Source organism: Nomascus leucogenys, chromosome 22a (assembly GCF_006542625.1).
Source record: "Nomascus leucogenys isolate Asia chromosome 22a, Asia_NLE_v1, whole genome shotgun sequence".
Classification (NCBI taxonomy): domain Eukaryota; kingdom Metazoa; phylum Chordata; class Mammalia; order Primates; family Hylobatidae; genus Nomascus; species Nomascus leucogenys.
Window position 1 is genome coordinate 53,371,695 of NC_044402.1, and position 25,556 is coordinate 53,397,250.

The 25,556-nt window shown below is 37.4% G+C and overlaps 1 protein-coding gene across 1 annotated transcript in view; it reads right to left on the minus strand.

Annotated features, from left to right (window-relative positions):
* TSBP1 (testis expressed basic protein 1) overlaps nucleotides 1-10,649 on the minus strand; it is an 81,056-nt gene extending 70,407 nt beyond the window's left edge. Inside the window, exons 1-6 of the mRNA XM_030802820.1 lie at nucleotides 10,637-10,649; nucleotides 8,856-8,942; nucleotides 7,714-7,746; nucleotides 6,850-6,882; nucleotides 5,200-5,229; nucleotides 5,094-5,114 (exon numbers count right to left, since the gene is read on the minus strand). Of these exons, the coding sequence (XP_030658680.1) occupies nucleotides 5,094-5,114; nucleotides 5,200-5,229; nucleotides 6,850-6,882; nucleotides 7,714-7,746; nucleotides 8,856-8,942; nucleotides 10,637-10,649 (217 nt within the window). The remainder of the gene's footprint in view (nucleotides 1-5,093; nucleotides 5,115-5,199; nucleotides 5,230-6,849; nucleotides 6,883-7,713; nucleotides 7,747-8,855; nucleotides 8,943-10,636) is intronic.
* Between the last annotated feature and the right edge of the window lie 14,907 nt (nucleotides 10,650-25,556).

The window sequence follows — 25,556 nt, forward strand, 5'->3', positions numbered from 1 at the left end:
GTAATGTTGTGCACCTTTATTTATTAGTTGGCTGTATGTCTTCTCTGAGAAAATGTCTAGTTGGGTCCTTAGTCCATTTTATTTTATTTTATTTTATTTATTTTGTTTTATTTTATTTTTCTCTCTCTTTTTTATTATACTTTAAGTTCTAGGGTACATGTGGCACAACGTGCATGTTTGTTACATATATATACATGTGCCATGTTGGTGTGCTGCACCCATTAACTCGTCGTTTACATTAGGTATTTCTCCCAATGCTATCCCTCTCTGCTGCCGCAACAGGCCCCAGTGTGTGATGTTCCCCACCCTGTGTCCAAGTGCTCTCATTGTTCAATTCCCACCTATGAGTGAGAACATGCAGTGTTTGGTTTTCTGTCCTTGCAATAGTTTGCTCAGAATGATGGTTTCCAGCTTCATCCATGTCCCTACAAAGGACATGAACTCATCCTTTTTTATGGCTGCATAGTATTCCATGGTGTATATGTGCCACATTTTCTTAATCCGGTCTATCATTGATGGACTTTTGAGTTGGTTCCAAGTCTTTGCTGTTGTGAATAGTGCCGCAATAAACATACGTGTGCATGTGTCTTTATAGTAGCATGATTTATAATCCTTTGGGTATATACCCAGTAATGGGATCGCTGGGTCAAATGGTATTTCTAGTTCTAGATCCTTGAGGAATCACCACACTGTCTTCCACAATGGTTGAACTAGTTTACACTCCCACCAACAGTGTAAAAGCATTCGTATTTCTCCACATCCTCTCCAGCACCTGTTGTTTCCTGACTTTTTAATGATCGCCATTCTAACTGGTGTGAGATGGTATCTCATTGTGGTTTTGATTTGCATTTCTCTGATGGCCAGTGATGATGAGCATTTTTTCATATGTCTGTTGGCTGCATAAATGTCTTCTTTTAAGAATTGTCTGTTCATGGACTAAGGTTCATGAACAGATGTGAACCTTAGTCCATTTTAAAATCAACTTATTTGTTTCAGCTGTATTTTGAGTTGTATCTTGCTTTTGAGTTGTATGAGTTCCTTATATATTTTGGATATTGCTATGGTTTGAATGTCCCCTCCAAAACTCATGTTGAAACTTAATCCTCAATGTGACAGCATTGAGAAGTGAGGCCTTAAAGAGGTGATTATATCATGAGGGTTCTACCCACATAAATGGATTAATCCACTAATGGATTAATGAGTTGTCATGCAAGTGGAACTGGTGGCTTCATAAGAAGAGGAACGACCTAAGCGCAGCATGTTAGCCTCCTTGCCATGTTATGCCCTGTACCACTTCAGGAATCTATAGAGAGTCCCCACTAACAAGAAGGCTCTCTTGCGCCCACATGCGCCCCCTCAGCCTTGGACTTTCCATCCTCCATAACTGTAAGAAATAATAATACATTTCTTTATAAATTACCCGGTTTCAGATATTCTGTTATAAGCAACAGAAACAGATTAAGACAAATATTAACCACTTATCAGATAGATGGTTTGCAAATATTTTCTCCCATTCTGTGAGTTGGCTTTCATTTTGTTGATTGTTTCCTTTGTTGTCCAGAAACAACTTTGATGAGATACCACCTATTTTTGCTTTTGTTACTGTGTTTTTGGTGTCATATAAAACAACTTGCAAAGACCAATGTCATGGAGCTTTTCACTGTTTTATTATAGGAGTTTTATAGTGGCAAGTCTTACATTAAAGTCTTTAATCCATTTCGAATTGATCTTTGTGTATGGTATATGATAAGGGCCAATTTCTTTTTTTTTGCATATGGATATCCAGTTTTCCCAATAACATTTATCCTTTCCCTATTGGGTATTCTTGGTAACTTTATTTTCTCCCTTGTTAATTTTCTGTGTGGATGATCTATTCATTGTCAATAATGGGTTACTGAAGTCCACTAATATTATTATATTGCTGTCTGTTTCTCCCTTCAGTTATGTAAATATTTGCTTTATATATTTAGGTGCTCTGACATTATGTGCATACATACTTATAATTTTTATATCCTCTTGATGAATTGGCCCCTTTATAATTATATAGTGACCTTCTTTGTCTCTTGTTATAATTCTTGACTAAAAGTCTATTTTGCCTAATGTAAGTATAGCCACCCCTACACTCTTTTGTTTTCCATTTGCATGGAGCATCTTTTTTTCATCCCTTTACTTTCATTCTACATGTATCCTTAGAGCTGGAGTGTGTCTGCTATAGGCAGCATAGATAGTTGCAACTTGTTTTTAAATACATTTAGCTACTCTATGTCTTTTCATTAGAGAATTTAATCCATTTACGTTCAAGTAATTATTGATAGTTAAGGACTTAATATAGCTATTTTCTTGGTTGTTTTCTGGCTGTTTTGTATATCCTTTCTTCCTTTCTTCCTGTCTTTCTTTGTGATTTGCTGATTTTCTGTAGTGGTATGCTTTAATATCTTTCTGTTTTGTGTATCTAGTATAGGTTTTTGGTTTGTGGTTACTATAAGCTTACATAAAACATGGTTTCAACAGTCTATTTTAAGCTAATAATAACTTAGATTATTAAAATAGATTACATACAAAAACTCTACATATTATTCTTTCTACTTTTTACATTGTGTCAAAATTTACATTTAAAAAATTGTATATCCATTAACAAATTATATATTTTTAATATTTTGTCTTTTAACTTTTGTATTAGCATTAAAAGTTATTTATACACCATCATTACAGTATTAGAATATTCTGAATTGACTGTATATTTACCTTACCATCGAATTTTATACTTGGATATGTTTTCATTTTACTAATTATTGGCCTTTCATTTCAGCTTGAAGAACATTCTTTAGCATTTCTTGTAAGGCAGATCTATTGGTGATAAACTCCCTCAGCTTTTGTTTGTCTGATAAAGACTATCTCTTTCTCAGATCTGAAAAACAGCTTTACGGGTAAAGAGTTATTGGTTGGCAGTTTTTTTCTTTCAGCAAATTGAATATATCATCCCACTGTGTACTGGCCTAGAAAATGTCTGCATAGAAGTGCTAATATCCTTTTGATGTACCTTTAAATGTGATATGCTTCTTTCAAGATTCTCTGTTTAACTTTGATTATTGACAATTTGACATAATGTCTTGGAGAAGTCTTCTTTGGGTTAAATACGATTGGAGAGTTTTGAGTTTCATATATCGAGATGTCTATATCTCTTCACAGATTTGGAAAGTTTTTAGCAATTATGGCTTAAATAAGCATTTGTTCTATTTTATTTCTCTTTTCCTCTGAGACTCCAATAATGCAAAAATTTAGCTTCTTTGATGGTGTGCCATAAACCTTGTGCATATTTCTTCATTTCTTTTCTTTGTGTATTTTTTTGTACTCTGACCATATAATTTTAAATGATTGGTCTTTGACTTCTCTTATTCTTTCTTGTACTTGATCCATCATCTTGGAAGCTCTCTATTCCCTTTTTTCTTTAGTTTAGTCATTGCACCCTTCAGCTCCAAAATTTGTTTGGCTCTGTTTTGTTTTGTTTTTTTCTCTTTGTTGAACTTCTACTTTTGTTCTTGTGTTGTTTTCCTGATGTCATTATATTGTTTGCGTTGTCTTGTAGCTCACTGAGCTTTCTTATAACAATTGTTTTGGATTTTTTGTCAGGCAACTGGTGGATTGATTTTTAGGCAAACCTTCATTTTTGGGGGTTAGTTACTGAAATATTATTGTGTTCTTTTAGTGGTGTCATGTTTCCTTGATTTTTATGTCCTTGAAGTCTTGTCTTGCTTTTTCACATTTGAAGAAACAGTCACCCTGTTCAGTATTTGTTTGTGCCTACTTCACAGATGGGATGTTTTCCCTTTTTTTGAGACAAAATCTCACTCTGTTACCCAGAGTGGGGCAGTGGCATGATCGTGGCTCACTGCAGCATCAAACTCCTGGGCTCAAGCAATCCTCCCACCTCAGCCTCTTGAGTAGCTGGGACTGCAGGTGTGCACAACCACATCCAACTGATTGATTTTTGTTTTTTAGAGCCAGGGTCTCACTATGTTGCCCAGGCCAGTTTTGAACTCCTAGGCTCAAGAAGTCCTCCTGCCTCGGCCTCCCAACGTGCTGGGATTTCAGGCATGAACCACCACATCCAGGCTAGATGGGATTTCTAAGATTGTGCCTTCTCTCAATCCTGCAAAGCCAGTCCAGGTTCTGAGAGCCTTCCCTTTGTTTTCCCTAGGGTGGTGCTCTGGACTTCTCAAGTTTGTGTCCTTTTTTCCGATCCCACGAAGTCAAACTGACTGTGAGATGTTTCCTTTTGTTGTCCATGGTGGCTCATTTGGGGACTCAGCCTAGATGGGAGAGTGAAATGTGTGAAAGGCATGCCTATGGGTCAGTAGTGCAAGGGGCATAGGTCACGCATCTTGAATGGCAGGCTTCTTGATGAGGCTTTCTGATGAGTGGATTCTGCAGTCTCTTTTCCCTGCTCCCAGCCTCTCCTAACCATTCAACTATGCTGATCATCTCAATGTTCTGGGTGGAGTGAGAAGTAAGTAGGCTTACTGGACAGCATCCTGAATGGCTGGGGGATGTGGGCACTCATTAAGTTCTGCACGTTTTTTCTGTGGGAGAAATTGTAGGCCAAGTGGGTCTGTCTCAGCATTGAGTTGTGCCACCTTGGGGGAGGAGTGATGTGGGTAAAGTGAAACTGTTCTTCTTACCCTCTTTAATATATCTGTTCTAGGATTTTATAACCTGACAGTGTGCTGGAACTTCTCTGCTGGACTCCTGGACTACCACAAGGGTATTGTCTCATCTGTGGATAGTTGTCTAAATTGATGCTTCTGTGTGGGAAGAAAGCTCCTATTCTACTATTTTGCTGATGCCTTTCTCTCATATTACTTTTGATAAATAATTAGGAGTTGGATAGGAGAGGGATTGCATAGCTTTGGGGAAAATGGTGCCTCATAGCGTGATGGTGAACATTTGTGAACATTTCTCAGAATATTCTGTAACTACTTTGATTTCTTCTTCTTCTTTTTAAAATTTTGGTCAGTTTTTACAGCCTTTTATGTTGTGGCAGGAAGAAGCACTGATTTTCCTTTAATTTTACAAAAATCTCTATGTATACTTACCTCGGTTATCATACGAAGTGTCTAGAGAATTGAAGAAAAATTATAAGATTCTTAATTTCTCATAAACAGACTCCTATATTAATTTCTTAGCAATACAATAATTTACCACTTTCTGTTGAATATGCATGTCGGGATCCTAAAAGAGAAGATAAAAACATAATGAGATATTACTTCAACAAGTAAGTCTGTATTATTTTTTGTTAGATAAAAATGTTTACCTCTTACTCTTTTAGATCTCTGAGAAGAAAAATCTTTTAGGAAAGAAAAAAACATACTAACTTTACTAACAGTTCATTAAAAATTAAGTTTATCAGGCTGGGCGTGGTGGCTCATGCCTGTGATCCCAGCACTTTGGGAGGCCAAGGCGGGCGGATCACGAGGTCAGGAGATCGAGACCATCCTGGCTAACATGGTGAAACCCCGTCTCTACTAAAAATACAAAAAAAAAAAATTGGCCAGGCGTGGTGGCAGGTGCCTGTGGTCACGGCTGCTCGGGAGGCTGAGACAGGAGAATGGCGTGAACCCAGGAGGCGGAGCTTGCAGTGAGCCGAGATTGCGCCACTGCACTCCAGCCTGGGCGACAGTGCGAGACTCTGTCTCAAAAAATAATAATAATAATAATAAGTTTTTCATTAGTCTCAATCCAACTACTAAGAGATTTGCTAGTTTCCCAGATATTCCCATTTTCTTTAGGTTCCATTTCAGAAAATAAAGAGGGAATGCCATGGCACTGTGCTCCTCACTCTTGTTGTTCATGATAGATGAATCATAGAGGTGAGAAGGCGGAGGTTGGACCAAGAGTCCAAGTGTAGGGCGTGGACAGCAACCGAAGTGACTGAGTTACTTTCTCTTTTCTTTTCCTCAACTCTCAGGGATCTATATGCTTGTAGCTTGTGTGTGTGTGTGTGTGTGTGTGTGTGTGTGTAATTATTTCCACATCCACAATCTCATAACCTTATAGCTCTGGTGTAGCTGGTGGGCCTGGTGTGGACAACTTTAGTGGCTTCCAGCAAGAATGAGAGGTAGCTCTCTAGTGGTTCTTGTTGAGTTCTGGAGATAGGACTAGTCAGAAAGAGAGAAAGAGGGAAGGAAAGAGAGAGAGAAAGAGAGAGAGAGCTGAGGGAACATTTATAGGCAGCCCTAGTGAGTGGATATTGAAAGAGAACATTGAGTGTTGGGGTGTGAGGGTTAGGGATAGCCATGGTACATTGAAATTAGTGGTACTGGTGTGTCCCTTCAAAAAAGTAGACAGCGCATTGCCGTCTTCCCATAACTATCACATTTCAAAACCTGAATTTGATCTCCAGCTCCCTCCTCAACTAGGTGAACTCGAGTAAGTCTCAATCTTTTGAGCATAAATTTCACCTGAAATGGGGATAAGCTTTGTTTACCTCTTATACTGTATGGCTTTCAAAGTGTATTTTCACATATACTATTCCCTTTCATATTCATTTTATCCACATTTTAAACATCCAGGAAATTGTTTCAGAGAGGTTCTTTAACCTTTCTAATATGTTGGAAGTAAACAGAAGATGGAAATGAATTCTTTTGAAGGTCTTAAGAAGGAGAATTATTTACCTTTTCTGAGAAAAATGCACAATTTTTCTTGAGAGAGAGAGGAGTAATAAGCATTTGGACATTGTAAAAACGAAAGATATGCTGACTCAACAAATCATGCTCAAAGGGAGATGAGTTGATTCACACTCTAAAGAGTATATTCCTTCATTAACTGTCTAGTAGTTCCTAATCTATTTACCTCTACCATCCTCATAGTCCAGAAGTCGAGCACCTAGAAACAAAGGGAGAGCACATGATTTTGCTTCTTGATTATTAATGAGGCTTTATTTAAGACTCTGAGAACTAATGTAAACATGAACTCCTAATGGTGAATAATGATGTGAATTAATTTACTTTGCAGGAACTAGGAATTGTGCATAAGCTGCAAGAGCTGACGATGATAAGTGACTGTGTCAATCACCAATTTTATAATATTAGCCAGGCTAAATGATAGTCAGAAGGAGTTTCAGAGTTTCTTTTACCTCTTGATACTTCAGCAAATAATCTCCTAGTTTTTGCCTTATACCAATCCTGTGCTATCTTTCTTAGCAAATTTGGCATCTCTCCAGACCTTTCCATGGAAAGTCTTCTTCACTTCTTCACATCCTGAAGTTGGTACTCTTCTCAATCATAATTACTCTGTGTTCACTCTCGTTATTCTAGGATACATTATATTTTTCTGTCCGGCCACTTCACTAAAGCCGTCTTCACAAATGGATTTAGGCTTTTTACTGAACCATCTGTTCCAGTGCCTGAGGAGTTTGCTATTTCCGTGGGTTAATATCTCTGTTGCTGCTCTCAGACCACAGGAAGCATCTGAAGAGAGCCTCAGAATTATGCGGGCCTACCCAGTATTAATTAATTCTCCCCAACTCCAGTTTGGCATTCAGTACTGCTCAGAAATCTCTGGTAGATTTCTCCCACTCACTTAGAAGCAGTTCAGTTCATGCAATGGTGCATTATGCAAGGTTCTGGAAACACAACTGTAAACAAGACAGATTTCATTCCTGACTTGTGAAAATTCTATAAATACTATATTTTTCTCATGAGTATAAGTACTTACTTTGTTCTGAATCGTATCTGGAGATATACATTTCTGTGGAAGAATTAGGCAAAATGTTTTTATTAGTTACTTAGGAGAAGTGTTCTTCCTCTGATCAAACTCTTTTCACTCTAAGCTGTGCTTCTTGTTTACCAAGGTGGTCCTCCTGATATAATGCATTGTTGTTCTCACCCATTTTCCACATCTCCCATCAGCCCTGTTTTACCTATCTTTTCACACTACTTATGCTTTGAGGGCTCACAGGCATTGAGGGTGGGAAACAGGGAGGGAATATAGCTGATTAGAAAGTTGTGGGAGAGAAACAGAAAAATTCAGGAAAGGCAGACCTTATAGCATAGAAATAGGTCTTAGCTTTTATAAGCTCCATCTTTGTTTCATCGACAAGTACTACTCTGTATTTGTCTCTTCTTATCATCTCCCCAAATTAAGTCACTAAAAGTCTCCAATTCTTTTTATATAATACTAGACACTGGTATTTAGCAACATACTGCCTTCTCACTTCTATTTTTTTTTTTTTTAAACTCGGGTAATTTCCCTTGGAGCTCAGGTAATTTTCTTTTAAAGTGTTCTTATTACTTTTGCTAAACTCTGTGATTTTTTTTTTTTTTTTTTTTTTTTTTTTTTTGAGACGGAGTCTTGCCCTGTCACCCAGGCTGGAGTGCAATGGCGTGATCTCGGCTCACTTTAACCTCCGCCTCCTGGGTTCAAACAATTCTTCTGCCTCAGTCTCCCAAGCGGCTGGGATTACAGTCACCTGCCACCATACCCAGCTAATTTTTGTATTTTTAGTAGAGACGGGGTTTCACCATGTTGGTCTGGCTGGTCTTGAACTCCTGACCTTGTGATCCGCCCGCCTCGGCCTCCCAAAGTGCTGGGATTACAGGTGTGAGCCAATGCTCCAGGCCTATCTATCTGTGATTTTTTGTTTGACATTATTGATAATGTAAACTTTGGGAGTTAAAAGTGCAGAGAGAATCACTAATAGGTCAGAGATTCTTTGACTCAAGTATTGAAACAGATTCCCAGAATATTGGCAAAGTAGCTAGCTGTTTGATAAGTAGAGATGAACTTGGACTGAATCTTGGCATCCCTCCCTCCATGGTTTTCACAGGAAATCTTCATTTTGACTCATTGTTACTCACCACTTTGCCTACGTCGTGCCCATCTTGTTAACAAAATAGCCAGGATGGCAAGTCCCAATAGTGTCAGGATGACAGCCAAAGTTATTTCTGAAAACAAAAACTCACCTGTAAACATGCTTATTTAGACCAGGAAATTACCAGAAACAACTTCTGATCACCTCTTACTATCCACCAGATAGACTTTTTTTTTCTTTCCCCTTTCTGCTACTTCAACTTCTTTATTCTTTTATTTGCCTCATATTACTGTCCTCACATTCCCGCCCCTGCCCATTTTTAGCTCTTACACTGGTTCTTTGGCCACGTACTAAGAAGCTCAGATGCTGTCTACCCTTGGTTTAGAGTTGGCACAATCTGACAGATTTCCTCCTTAATTGAACCCTTTATTCCCCAGGCAGGAAGAATGTTAAAGGGAATCAGTGGTCTACAAAGCTATCCACTGGGGTATGGGGAAAATATTAGAACTTCTATTTTCTGTGTAATTTTAGCTCATACCTTTAAAGTTGCAAGATTTTCTGTATCTATATATATATATAGCTATAAATTCATAACATTTAAAAATATACTTGTATAGGAAATCTATACTCAAAACATTTTTATGAGTGAGTGATCAAAAACTTTCAGCACCCTGACTGAAGGATGCTGACTGAAGGTGGTTTTATTAATGAAAGCCACAGCAAAGGACAGAAATTTCTTATCACAGAAAAACCTTTCAGTCATCACTCGCCAACCTGCTCATGATAAGATGGATATTTGCGAGGTTTGTTATTGTGGTTGGTAGGATAAAACATGCTGGGATTGCTTAACTTGTGTTTGTTTATGTGTCATTGATCTGCGTTCAATTGATGTAAGATAGAGTCTTGCAGTCATAGGAGAGAAAAATCTCAGACAATATCATATGGTTATAAAGGGCAGTGGCTACGAAGGATCGGGGGAGAAAAAAAGGAAAGGAGAGAGAGAGAGAGAAAGGAAAGAAGAAAAAAACAACCATAAATCTGCCTGTGAAAGCAAAAACTCTGGAGAACATTGAGCTCTGAAAGACTAGGAAAGTAGATTACACCCAGATTAAGACTACTTCAAGCAAACAATAGGTGAATCCATCTCAAGATGTAATAACACGACTCCAACCAGGGCAGATTAGGCATTTGTCTACTGAATCTCTAGGTGTTTGGTCCTGTGAGAAAATTCTCCTGCCAAATCAACTTTTGGAGATTTTCTTCTAATGTACCTCTAAAATGAACAGCAAGTAGTCAATATGCCCTCTATTATGTGAATTTTTTTTTCTAGTGTTAAATAACTCATCGGGGAGGGAGGGATAACTAGATGGTGTACTCAGTACTACTGTATATTCCCTTTCTTCCTTTAGTGTCTGAAATGCCCTGTCTATAGGGCAGTTAGAAGATGGTCCACCCTATTAATAGGGAAAATGAGAGGAAATCATTATTTCTGAGTTGAGGCAGATTATAGAGTGACCATACTACAGGAAGTGAGATAATGGGCTAAGGAATTTTCCTAGTGCTACGGAGGATGGTTATTTTCTTTATTCAGTTTAAACTCTAGAAACCAAAGGAGAAACCAGCACTATCAGCCTAGAGCTTAGTTAACTGTGGGTTGTTTCCCCCAGGCTTCCGGAGGAATCAATAAGAGTGAAAGAAAAAATATTGATTTTGAAAAGGAAGCAGGCAAGGAAGATGAAGCAGTTGTGTTAAAGTCCCTAAGTCCCTAAGAGGAGACTCCTGAACTATTAGAGTCGAGGAAGCCTCAAAGAGGGAGTTAGTCCATACCCAAGACTGTCATTTTCCACGTATTGTCTTCAGCAGGTCTCGCATCATCTGGATTTCTTTGTCAGAGAGAGATCAAGATAAAACGAAAAACTCAAGTTCACTGTTTCTGAGCAATATGAACTTGGGTGTCAGGGAGGCCCTTGTAGGCAGAGATGCAGAGGATCACTGAGAAATTGTGTGGAGCAGATTGATCAGACCTAAGCAAATGATGGGAGTTTGGCCTGTGAAGGTTCTAGAATCTGTGTCATAACAGAGACTTAGAACATTAGCGAGGCAGGAGAAAAGGCAGAGGAGGATCAAAAGGCTAGGAAGATTTAATAATACTTTGGAGGACCTTGAACTTGTATAGGATACTGGAAGGGGACTCACTCTATCTGGCCTTTAGAATTATTTCTAGTTTTTCAGAGATTTTTAAGGCCAGAGATTGTATATCATTAATCTTTGTAACTCTTTTTTTTTAATTTTTTTTTGAAGACGGAGTTTCACTCTTGTTGCCCAGGCTGGAGAGCAGTGGTGCCATTTCGGCTCACTGCAACCTCTGCCTCCTGGGTTTAAGCGATTCTCCTGCCTCAGCCTCCCAAGTAGCTGGGATTACAGGCATGCGCCACCACACCCAGCTAATTTTGTATTTTTAGTAGAGATGGGGTTTCTCCATGTTGGTCAGGCTGGTGTCAAACTCCCGACCTCAGGTGATCCACCCGCCTTGGCCTCCCAAAGTGCTGGGATTACAGGTATGAGCCACCGTGCCCGGCCTAATGTTTGTAACTCTTGAGGCAGAGAACCTTCCACAGAATAAGCATTTTATAAATATTTGATAATTAAAAATGAGAAAAATGACTATATTTAAAAAGAGGCAGACTGGATAAAGAAAAAGTGGTAAATATACACCATAGAATACTACACAACCATAAAAAATAATGAGATGATGTCCTTTGCAGCAACATGGATGGAGCTGGAGACCACTATTCTAAGCAAACTAAAGCAGGAACAGAAAACCAAATACCATATGTTCTCACTTATAAGTGGGAGCTAAACAACAAGAACACATGGACACTAAGAGGGGAACAAAAGACACTGGGGCCTACTTAAGGGTGGAGGCTAGGAGGAGGGAGACAACATATCTTTTGGGTATTATGCTTATTACCCAGGTGACTAAAGAATCTATACACTAAACCCCCACAACACACAATTTACCCATATAACAAACAATTACATACGTGTACCCTTAAAACTAAAAGTTAAAAAAAGAAGAGCCTTGAAACAAATGAAGGTGAACAAAGGAAGTCAAGTTGTTGGAGTTAGATAGCAAGAAGAAATCCAGTCCAGAGGTCTGTGGTGCTAGGAAGAGTGAGCCAGTAAATGGGATCTCATAAGCCACTGTGGAGAACAAAGAGAGTAATAAACACCCATTACTGAGTGTCTATTGACTACAAAGTTCTATAGTGGGTACCTTATAAGCACAAACTTGTTTAATCCCTAATAAACTGTACATTGAAATTCTTTGAGATGGAGAGAGACACTAGAAGTTACCCAGCCAACAAATGGCAGAGTTTCTAACTCCAAAGCCCACACTGTATTCACAAAGCCACATTTTGTTTCAGTCTTCTATGCATCCTGTGGTGGTGATTTCTAAGTTAAGAAGTCAGTCACTTGAAGAGGAAGGTGATGCCTTCTAGTTTTAGGATGCTCCACCTGCCAAAAATAATCTCAAAATTGTTGAGATTATTTTTCCATAAGTGTTTTATGCATACTTATGGAACACCATCAAACATACAAATATATGAATTATGGAAGTACCAAAAGAAGAAAAAGAGGAAGGGGCAGTAAGCTTAATCAATGGAATATTGTCTGAAAATTTTCCAAATCTTGAGAGGGATATTAACATCCAGATTGAAGACGATCAAAACATCCCAAGCAAGTTCAATTCAAAAAAGACATACTCCAAGATATATTATAATCAAATTGTCAAAGGTCAAACACAAAGAGAGAATTCTGAAAGAAACATCAAATGTAAGAGATCTCCCATAAGTCCATTACCAGACTTCTCAGCGGAAACCTTGCAAGTCAGGAAGAAGTGGGGTTACAGATTTAAAGTGCTAAAAGGAAAAGAAACACCAACCACGAATACTATACTTGGCAAAGCTATTTATGACAAATGAAGGAGAGATAAAGAGATAAAGACATCTGAAGACAAAAGTTGGGGGAGTTCATCACCATGAGACCAGCTTTACAAGAAATGCTAGAGGGAGTTCTTGGAGTTGAAACAAAAGGACAATAAATAACATAAAAATAGAAAAAGTGAGGCCAAGGTGGGCAGATCATGAGGTCAGGAGATCAAGACCATCCTGGCTAACACGGTGAAACCCCGTCTCTACTAAAAATACAAAAAAATTAGCTGGGCGTGGTGGCAGGCTCCTGTAGTCCCAGCTATTCGTGAGGCTGAGGCAGGAGAATGGCGTGAACCTGGGAGGCGGAGCTTGCAGTGAGCTGAGATCGTGCCACTGCACTCCAGCCTGGGCGACAGAGGGAGACTCCGTCTCAAAAAAAAAAAGAAAAAGTATAAAACCCAATGGTAAGTGTATATATATAACCACATTCAGAATACTCTAATATTGTAAAGGTAGTGTATAATCACTCTTACAAAAGTTAAAAAACAAATGTATTTAAAATAACTATGGCTATAGTAATTGGTTTGCAGACACATCATATAAATATATCAATATCATAAACTGTATATGTGTGTGAGAAACAAAAGTGTAGAGTTTTTGTACTGTATTGTAGTTAAGGTGTTATAGCTTAAATTAGGGTATTATAACTACAAAATATTTTTTGTAAGTCTCATGGTAACCACAAAGAAAAAATCTCCACAGATACCCAAAAGATAAAGAAAGAAATGAAAGCAAAGCACTAAAAAATACTACTAATTACAAAGGAAGACAACAAGATTATAAGAAAGGAACATCCCAGCACTTTGGGAGGCCGAGGCGGGCGGATCACGAGGTCAGGAGATCGAGACCACGGTGAAACCCCGTCTCTACTAAAAATACAAAAAAATTAGCCGGGCGTAGTGGCGGGCACCTGTAGTCCCAGCTACTCGGAGAGGCTGAGGCAGGAGAATGGCGTGAACCCGGGAGGCGGAGCTTGCAGTGAGCCGAGATCGCGCCACTGCACTCCAGCCTGGGGGACAGAGCGAGACTCCATCTAAAAAAAAAAAAAAGAAAGGAACAAAAGAACTACAAAACAGTAAAAAACTTGACAATATGTCAGTAGTAAGTTCTTATCTGTAAATAATTACTTTAAATGTAAATAGATTTAATTCTCCAATCAAAAGACACAGAGTGGCTGAATGATTTTGAAAAAAGAAAAAACAAGATCCAACAATATGTTGTCTAAAATAGCCCACTTCAGTCTTCAGGACACACATAGACTTGAGAGTGAAGGAATGGAAAAAGATATTCCATGAAAAGTATAACTAAAAGAGAGCAAATGTGGCTATATTTATATCAGGAAAAAATAGATTTTTAAAAACGATAAAAAGAGACAAAGAAGGTCATCATATAAGGATAAAGGGGTGAATTAATAAAGAGCAAATAGTAATTGTAAATATATATGTACCCAACATCAGAATACCTAAATATATAAAGTAAATATTAATAAATCGAAAAAGTGATTGCAAGATTGCCATCTGGCAATACGATAATATTAGTGGACTTCAATTCTGCATTTTCAACAATGTAGAGACCATCCAGACATAAAATAAATAAGGAAACACTCGATTTGAAATACATTAGACCAAGTGAACCTAAGACATATACAGAACATTTCATCCAATAGCTGCATTGTTCTCAAAGCACATGAAACATTCTCTATGATAAATAATATATTAAGCCACAGAACAAGTCTTTAACAAATTTAAGAAGATTGAAATTATATCAAATATTTTTCTGAACATAATGGAATGAAACTGAAAATAACAGAAGGAATTTTGGAAAAATCACAAATATGTGAAAATTAAATAAGATGCTCTGAATAATGAATGGGTCAAAATGAAATTAAAAGAGAAATAAAAACCATTTTGAGCCAAATGAAAATGGAAACACTGCATACCAAAAATTACGGAATGCAGTAAAAGCAGCTCTAAAGGAGAAGTTTATAGCAAAAGCCACCTACATCCAAAAAAAGGGAAAGATCTCAAATAAACAACCTAACATTACACCTCAAGGAACTAGAAAAAGAACACGCCGGGCGTGGTAACTTATGCCTGTAATCCCAGCACTTTGGGAGGCAGAGGCGGGTGGATCACGTGGTCAGGAGTTCAAGACCAGCCTAACCAACATGGTGAAACCCTGTTTCTACTAAAAATACAAAAATTGCCAGGCATGGTGACGTGCGCCTGTAATCCCAGCTACTTGGGAGGCTGAGGCAGAAGAATTGCTTGAATCCGGGAGGTGGAGTTTGCAGTGAGCCGAGGTCGTGCCACTGCACTCCAGCCTGGGCAACAGAGTGAGACTCTGTCTTAAAAAAAAAGAAAAAAAGAACAAACTAAGTCCAAAGTTATCCTTGGTTATGTTTATTCCTAAATGTTTTATTATTTTGGTGGTAGTGTAAATGGAACTTTTTCCTTATTTCATCTTTACATTCATTTTTCAATGCTAGTGTGTAGAAATATACCTAACTTTTGTGTCTTGATCTTATGTTCTGCAACTTTGTTAAACTTATTAGCTTTAAGTGTGTGTGTGCACATGTGTGTGTCTGTGTGTGCGTGTGTATCTGTGTTCTTTAGGATTTTCTATATTTAACATGATATCATCTGCAGATAAAAATAGTTGTACTTCCTAGACAGATGTATTTTATTAATTTTTTTTGCCTAATTTTTCTGAGAATAACATCCAGTAAAATGTTGACTATGAGTGATGAGAATTAACACTTTTTTTTTTTTTTTTTTTTTTTGAGACGGAGTCTTGCTCTTGTCACCCAGGCTGCAGTGCAATGGCGAGATCTCGGCTCACTGCAACTTCTGCCTCCCAGGTTCAAGTGATTCTCTGGCCTCAGCCTCCCTGGTAGCTGGGATTACAGGCACACACTCAGCTAATTTTTGTATTTTTGGTGGAGACGTGGTTTCACCATGTTGGCCAGGCTGGCCTAGAACACCTGACCTCAGATGATCCTCCCGCCTTAGCCTCCCAAAGTGCTGGAATTACAGGCATGACCCACTATGCCTGGCTACATTCATACATATGTCTTATATTTACTTATGTGGTTACTTTTATCAGTATTTTTTATTTCTTCATATGAATATAAGTTACTGTTTTGTGTCCTTTCAGTTCAGCCTGAAAGAGACCCCGTAGCATGTATTATAGGTCAAGTCTACTAGCATCTAACTCTCTTAGTTTTTGTTTATTTGGATATGTCTTAATTTGTCTTTCATTTTTGAAGGAATGTTTTGATGGGTACAGAATTATTAGTTGGTATCTCTTTTTGCTTTTAGCTTTTTAAATACGTCATTCAACTGCTTTGTGGCCTCCACAGTTCCTGATGATAAATAAGCTCTTAATTTTATTGAGGATCCCCTGCCCATGGTGAAACTCTTCTTTCTTGCTACCGTCAAAATTTTCTCTTTGTCTTTGAATTTTAGCAGTTTGATGATGATGATGTGTCTCAGTGTGGATCTCCTTTCTTTCCTACTTGGAATTCGTTCAGCATCTTGGATGTTTCATATTTTTTATTTTAATATTTTATTTTCATATTTTAATATTTTTCATCAAGTTTTGAATGGTTTGACCATCAATTTTTCAAATATTCCTTCTGCTCCCTTCTCTTCTTTCTTTTCTTCTGTGAATCTCATTATGTTTATGTTGGGATGTTTGATGATGTCAGATTGGTCTCATATGCTCTGTTCATTAAAAGAAATTTGTTCTTCTATTGTTCAGAATGGATAACTTCAACTGTCCCATCTTCAAGTTCAAAGATTCTTTGTTCTGCCTGCTGAACTTTTCCTGCTGTTGAGCACCTCTAGTGTGTGTGTGTGTGTGTGTGTGTGTGTTTCATTTTGGCTATTGTATTTTTAACCTGCAGAATTGCTATTTATTTCTATAATTTCTCTTTCTGATATTCTCAAATTGCTGAGACATCATTCTTATGCTTTATGTTTTAGACATGTCTTATTCTACTAATTACAATGTCTGGGCTTCTTCAGAAACAGTTTCTTTTTATTATTTTCTGTTCATGGGTCATGATTTCTTTTTTCTTTACATGCCTCATTATTTTTTGCTGAAATCTAGACATTTTGCATATTATAATGTTGCAATTTAGAAACCAGATTTCCTCCCTCTACAGAGTTTGCTGTTGTTGCATTTGTTGTATTACTACTTGTTCGTTTGTTTGTTTAAAGAGTTTTCTGATCTAATTTTATGAAGTCTCCATTCTTTCCTGAATGTAACATTTGATGTTTCTGCCCAGTTAGCTTAGTCATTAGCTAATGATTGAACACAGACAATGCCTAGAACCAAAGCAAACGCTATGCTAGTCTGTGTCAAGGAACTGTGTGTGTGTGTGTGTGTGTGTGTGTGTGTGTGTGTTGAGGTACACCTTCAACATTGAACCAGTCTCACTCTTGCCCCTCCAACAAATGCCCAGTGAATTTGCACCCAGTAAGGTCCAGGTCACCTTCTCCCTACATGACTTAAAGCAAATCAAGAGGGATCTTGGCAAGCTTTCGGATGACCCTTATAGATATATAGAGGTTTTCCAGACTTTCACCCACATATTTAAACTCTCCTGGAGAGATGTTATGCTACTTTTGAATCAGACCCTGATGGACACTGAGAAGCAGGCCGCTCTGCAAGCAGCAAAGAGATTTGGGAATGAGCTTTGTATCACATATGGCATCAGGGAAGGGAGCGAACATTATCCAACTGGAAGAGAAGCAGTAAAAGTGAATGACCCTAAGTGGGATCCCAATGACAGGTGGAAGACTGGAAGAGGAGACACTTTAAGATGTGCATAATGGAAGGCTTTTGTAGGACTAAGACCAAGCCTCTCAATTTTACTAAGTTGTCCATGATCAACCAGGGATTTGATGAAAATCCTACTGCCTTCCTGGAGAGACTAAGAGAGGCCTTGGTAAAACATACCTGTCTATCTCCTGATTCAGTCGAGGGACAGCTAACCCTAAAGTATAAATTTATTACTCAGGCAGCTCCTGACATCAGGAGGAAGTTGCAGAAACGGGCCCTGGGACCTGATGGTACATTAGAGGACCTTCTGAAAGTGGCCACCTTGGTCTTTTACAATACAGAGAGGGAGGCCCAGGAAAGAGAGAGGAAATACAGGAAAGAGACAGAAGCTTTAACGGCCACCAGGCAAGCCCACAAACCCCAGAATTCCCAGGGTACACCTGTTAACTACTAAAGATATGGTCAGAACAGTTGTCTCATTCTAAAAGTTTATTCACTCCCATACAAGGTTTAATTTCTTTCACCAGGGTGAAACATCTCAGGGTACAATGATGTTGTTAGTATATTTCACTTCTTATCTCAGTAATCTTTGGTACTAATTTTTTTCCTTGTATAATACACATATTTATTGTAGTATGTATAGTATGTATGTATGATGTAGTTACAGTGTGTATAACTTGGGTATACATACCCAAGTATATATAATCCATGCATACTTAACCTTATAAAACTTGTTTTTTCTCTCACACCTGGAAGCCATCAACCTCCAAATGGTCAGGGAACTGGAGCCTTGGATGATGGCTCCCCTTTGCTAGGAACCCTTATATAGACCTCTGGGAAGAATCTGACTGCCGTTTTCCCCAAAACAATGCCCCTATCAGCAGGAAGCAGCTAAGACCCGTCATCATCCATATTTGAACAGCAGTTAGATGTACCTCTTCAGACGGGGGAGGTGATATGGAAGAGGGGCAGGGAAGTGCTGGTAAGGGAAGGGCATGGTCCCTGGCTAGGGCTCCACCCCTGGGCCTGTGCCCACAGACCTAGGTGAGGACAGACACTCCTGCCTTCATGCCCAAATGTTGCATTTCCCAAGACCACCCTGGCCTGCCATGCCCCCATCCTGTGCCTGTAAAAATCCTGAGGCCCTAGCAGGCAGAGACACAAGCGGCTGGATGTCGAAAGGAACACATCAGTGGAAGAACACACAAGTGGCTGGATGTCAAGAGGGACCCATCGGTTAAAGATCATGCCAACAGGAACCAGCAGAGGCTGGCACGCTGGCAGGCCATTGACCAGCAGAACAACATGGAGTTTGGCCAGGTCAGTTGGAGGGGAACCCAGCTGTTGAGCAGCCTGACTCCAGGGGAAAACTACCTTCCCACTCCATCTCCCTTCTGGCTCCCCCATCTGCTGAGAGCCACTTCCACTCAATAAAACCTTGCTTTCATTCTTCAAGCCCACGTGTGATCTGATTTTTCTGGTACACCAAGGCAAGAACCTGGGATACAGAAAGTCCTCTGTCCTTGCAATAAGGCAGAGGGTCTAATTGAGCTAGTTAACACTAGCTGCCTATACATGGCAAAACTAAAAGAGCACACAGTAACACATGCCCACTGGGGCTTCAGGAACTGTAAACATACACCCCTAGATGCTGCCGTGGGGCCAGAGCCCACGTCCCGCCCGTCTGTATGCTCGCCCTAGAGGTTTGAGCAGCAGGGCACTGAAGAAGTGAGCCACTCCCGCTGTTGCAAGCCCTGTGTGGGGGACAAGAAGACCTTTCCCGTTTCAGTATCTTAGAAGGTGGTAACCTCTGTGAAAAGTGAAAAAGCCAGTCAGTGAAAGAGAACTACTGGCAGCTGCAGGGGGATTTCGATTTAAATAGAGTATCCTGGATGTACCTCTGTGAGAAGGCAATACTTGGGGGAAGTAGGGTAGATATCTAAGTGGATTTCTGAGTGAAGAGTTTTCCAGGCAGAGAAGAAAACTACAGCAAAGACCATAAGGTAGGAATGTGTCTGGTGTTTTCAAGGAATATGAAGTGGCCAGTGTCACTGGTATGAACTGATCCAGGAAAACAACAGTAGGAAAATAAGTTAGAAAGGTAATGGATCAGCCAGGCATGGTGGCTCATGCCTGTAATCCCAGCACTTTGGGAGGCCAAGGTGGGAGGACCCCTTGAACCTAGGAATTCAAGACCAGCTGGGGAAAGATGGCAAGACCCCGTCTCTACAAAATAATAAAAAAATTAGCCAGGCATGGTGGCATGCACCTGTAGTCCCAGTTATTCAGAAGGCTGAGGCAGGGGAGGACCCTTTGATCCCAGGAGGTTGAGGCTGCAGTGAGCTATGATTGTTCCACTGCACTCCAGCCTGGGCAACAGAGCAAGACCCCGCCTCAAAAAAAATTGTAACATCTAGTGAGTTACTGACAGGACTTTGATTTTAACTTGAGTGAAATAAAGAGATGGGTCATTATGTAGGCAAATGACATGTTTTTACCTATGTCTGCATAAAGACATAAAACAATTTTGCTGCTGTGTTAAGAAAAGACAGTAGTGGGAGGAAAAGAAGAAGCAAGGAGACTACTGTTAGAGTTATCCAGGCAATCGTTGACAGTACTTTTGTCTAGTTTGTGAACTACTAAAGTGCTGAAATGCGTTTAAATGTGTAGCAGTATTTCCCCCACTGGGGATAAGGGAATGACTCCCAAAGATTGCCAATACCTAGGCATTAAGGAGAGCATAAATATAAGTATGGAATTTCATGCAGACCAGGGTTAAAGGGTCTAAAGATACACCTGAGACAACGTCCGAAAACTAAGGAAGGGAAGAAAGGTGAACAGAAATAGAGTAAATGGGAGTAGTTGCCAGAAAAGAAAGTAATGTCTAATTATACAGCTTATTGATTAACAGAGGGCTTCTAAAGGACAGTTATTTAGATAAGAACTTCTTAGATGAGAGTGCAACTTAGCTGAGTGTAGTAGATTCTAATCTTAGGCCCTTTGCCATAGACATTTTCTTTCCCCGATGATTTTTTTTTTTTTTTTTTTTTTTTTTTTTTTGAGACAGAGTCTCGCTGTCGCCCAGGCTGGAGTGCAATGGCGCGATCTCGCTCACTGCAGGCTCCGCCCCCCGGGTTCACGCCATTCTCCTGCTCAGCCTCCCGAGTAGCTGGGACTACAGGCCTGCCACCTCGCCTGGCTAATTTTTTGTATTTTTAGTAGAGACTTTGCCATAGACATTTTCTTTCCCTGATGATTTTTTAAATCCATATTTTGTATCTGCAAACACATTTTTCTTTCCCACAGGTTCCAGAATCTGTGTCTCAAGCCTACATGGCTTAGATGTGATCTAACAAGAAAAGTCTGTCCCCTGTCTGGGTTACTGGGTCCAACCAGTTGGCAAGTTTTAGCTCTGACTTTGTTTCTTAACTTCTAGAATAACAGGAATATAGGGTATCTTAGTATTTCGATAGCAAACTCTGACAAAAGGATATATATCAGAGGTGGGGACTTCCAACAAATATTGGACTAGAGCAAATAAAACTGTCATATGCAGGTGGCATTATTGTATATTTAGAAATTGCAACAAATTCTACAGCTAAATTTTTGGAATTAATAAGTTTACCAAGGTTATTAAATACAAGAATAATATCCAAGAAGCAGCATATTTTTATAAGACAGAAACGAAGAGAACATACAATTTGAAAAGAAAATACAATTCACATTATCATCAAAATTACACACTACCTAGGAATAAATCTTTTTAAAAAGTTCAAAATATGTGGATTAAATGTAAAAAAAACTTTGTCTTATAGATATCCAGATATAGCTATAGCTCTCTATAAATAAAGAGGCATGTATAGTTTTTAGAGTAAAAATAAACACATATTTTATTTTATTTTATTTACTTGGCTGCAAAACTTTTGTGACATATTGGCTCCTTAAGCAATATTTGGAAACAGGGTAATACTGTTGAGAAAACAAACATATTACATTTAGAGATTCCAAATGAGAATATATACTTTACAAATTGAATCACATACTTTGACATTTTCTTTAAAAACTACATTTATAAATTGTATGGTAACACCAATGTTTATCTATTCTCTGGGCCAATCTAGTAAATTATCATGATATGGATAATAATCCTCCATGGCAATGTCAAAGATGGTATTTAAATAGACATTTGATAGATAGATAGATAGATAGATAGATAGATAGACAGATAGATCGATAGATGATAGACACACACATAATTTCTGTTTGATTTTTGTGTTTTTATTATTTCTATACCTAGAGTCAAAGGTAAACTGAGCTAGGTGCAATCTGATTCTTTTTATTCTAAGTAAAATAGCCAGGCACAGAAAGACAAATACTGTGATCTCACTTATACATGGAATCTAAAAAGTCAGACTCATAGGAGTGGAGAGTAGAATGGTGGTTACAGGCTGGGGAAGTGGGGCGATGGTGGGGAGGATGAGCAGATGTTGGTCAAAGAGTACAAAGTTTCAGTTACACAAGAGGAATACGTCTTTGAAATATATTGCTAATAATAATGTATATTTTACAAATTACGAAGAGGAAATTTCAGTCTATTCACCAAAAAAAATTGATAAGCATGTGAAGTGGTGATTATGTTAATCAGTTTAATTCAGTCATTCACTATATAGCTTAATTTAATAATTCCACTATATATAATATATAGATTTATTTTTATATTTTCATATATTTGTATATAGTTATATGTATCTATGAATATGTAGTTATATATTATTTATAGTTACATATTCATATATATTTATAGTCTATAAATATATGTAATATATAATATACATTATGTTGTACATAATATATATGCTATGTATGAAATGTATAAATAGTTTTGAGGTACATATATCTGTCAAAACTTGACATTATGCCTCATAAATATATATAATTATTATCTATTAAAAAAGAAAATATTAAATATAAGTCAAATTTATTTATATACCAGTAAAGCATATAAAATTATATAAATACTGAAAACAAACCTATGTAAATATAGATATACCTCTTTATTTAAAAGACTTCCTACAGTCATGGGTTGGAAAACTTAATATTACTAAGGTGACAATATTATCCAATGTGATAGGGAGATTCAATGTAATTCCTTACTAAAATCTTAATGGCAATTTTTTTTGATAGAAATAGAAAAATCTCTCTTAAAATTCATGTGGAACATAAAAGGACCGCAAGTAACCAAAACAATCTTGAAAAACAAGAAACAAATTTGCAGGAGTCTCACTCCCCAGTTTCAAAACTTAATACAAAGTAACAGTAATCAAGAGTGCATGCAGCACTGGTATAAAGAAAAATACAGAGACAAGTGGAGAAGCATTGAGAGGCCAGAAGTGAACTCTCAATTCATTTACCACGGGTGCCAAGACCATTCAATGGGGAAAGGGTGGTCTTTGACAAATGGTGTTGGGAAAATTAGATATCCACATGCAGGAAAAATGAAGTTGGACTCTTAAGCCGTGTGAAAATTCATTCAAATTGAACCAAAGACCTAAATTTAAGTGATAAAACTGTAAAACTCTTAAAAGAGAACAGGGGGAAAATCTTCATGACCTTGGATTAGGCAATATCTTCTTTAAAATGACACCAAAAGCATAGACAACAAAAGAAAAATTACATAAATTGGGCTTTGTAAAAATTAAAAACTTTTCTGCGTCAAAATACACTATGAAGAGAGTGAAAAGAAAACCTACAGAATTGTTTGCACAGATGCAAAGATTCTAATTAAAATAGTAGTAAGATAAATCCAGTAAAAAAAACCAAAAACAAAATACATACAATTAAGTGTAGTTTAATCTTAAAAATATAAATTTTGTAATACATTAATACAACAATTACAAAATTATATATGTAACAATATAAAGCAAAAACAAAATTAAAAACAAGAAAATAAAAACTATATAATCTTAGGTGGCACAAACATTTTAAAATAAAAGTTAATATCCACTCATGATTTTAAAAATAAAACAACAGCAGCAACAATATCCTCTAGCAAAGTAAGAATAGAAGATAATTTGCTGAGTCTACTAAATAGTGCCAGGGAAAAATCAAAAGCTAACATCACAAACAGTAGTGTTGTATTGCTCACTTTACCCCTAAAATCGAGAACAAGGAAAGAATGTCCACTATTAGTACTTCCAGTAGTGAGGAGGACCTGGCCAGAGGAATAAAGCAAATTAATTAATTAATTAATTAAATAAACGTAATAAAGATTGGAAAGAAAGAAGACAGTATTGTCATTCACACATAATGTGCTTAAGTACTTAGCTAATCGAATGGAATATATAAAACTACCAAACTTCTAGAATAATTAATCAGGGATTTTAGCAAGGTCTCAGTGTACAAAATTAATAATGAAAATAAATTTTATTTCCATACATTGGTAATTAACATTTGGAAAATAAAATGAATATATCACTTACAATAGAATCAAATAGTATAAAATTGTTAAGAATATAGTTAACTAAGTATATGCAAGATACCTACACTGAAAACTGCAAAACCCTTCAGATAAAAATGTAAAAATACCTACATAAAGGAAGAGACCTAACAAAAGTGTTGTATCTAGACTACTTGAAGAATTTCTTCAACTTCATAAAAATATTAAATAATGCAATAAAATAGAACAAAGATTTGAATGAATATTTCATAAATGAAGATAGATGACCAAAGAATTCAACATAATCGTCAGGAAAATGCAAACCAAAATGAGTTATTACTTTACACGCACTAACCTGGATATAATTTAAAAGGCTGAAAATATCAATTATTGGTTATGTGGAGTCATTGAAACTCTCATACATTGCTTATTTGAATGTAAAATAGTGCAGCCACTTTGGAAAACTGATTTGTAGTATTTTATAAAATTAAACACATACCTATTCTTTGACCCAGACATTGTATATGGAATGAAAAGTGTAAATGAAATGAAATACGTGTCCACAATAGACTTGAAAGAGAATGTTCATAGCAATTTTATTAATAATAGCCCAAACCTAGAAACATCCAGGTATCCATCAGCAGAAAAATGAGTGGAAAAAACTGAAGCATATTCATACAATGAAATTCAACTTAAAATATTAAAAGAACATAGACAGCAATATACATGATTTCAACATTATATTGAATGAAAAAAATTAGATACAAGAGAGCAAATAGTGTATTATTACCATATGAAGTTAATGAAAAGGCAAAATTAAACTTTGATGATAGGAATCAGACTATTGGTTGCCTGTGAAAAATTAATGTTCTTTTTTTTGACTGAGGTATGAATTACTTGGGTATGTTCAATTGTTAATACTTTTAATCTGTGCTTGTAAAAATACATGTCTGTAAATTACACTTCAATCATTTAAAAAAGAGAGATTACAAAATTTTGAGTTTGAGAGTAGAAATTCAAGCCTAATCTTCTTGAGACTGTTAAGACTACTGGGTTGAAAGGAAGATCGACCCTAGCTTACTTTATAACACTGATGATATGAATTTGAGGTGAGAGAAAAAAATATTTTTCATCATCCTAATGAAATTTATGTCTTCTCACATCCACAATTTTTTCAATCTCATGTCTTTGGAAAATCCTGCTTCACAAATATGGAAGAGAAAGCTATACCCTCCCTCTAGGAATCAGAGGTTGTCCTAACATCCTCTTTCACATCATTCTCTTCTATAAACCCAGCGTCCTTAAAATTAGTTAGGCCTATAGTCAAGTAAGACTGTAATAAAAAATACAAGTGGAACTGCCAAGCTTTTCTTTCTTAATCTTTTGAATGAGCAAAATATCCTTTATCCAAAGGGAAGAGAAGAAATCCTGTGTCAGGAGGACATAATTGCTCTCTCTCCAGAAAAGAATGCCAATCCGTCTATTCTTTTTTTTTTTTTTTTTTTTTTTTTTTAGAGAGAGAGACTCT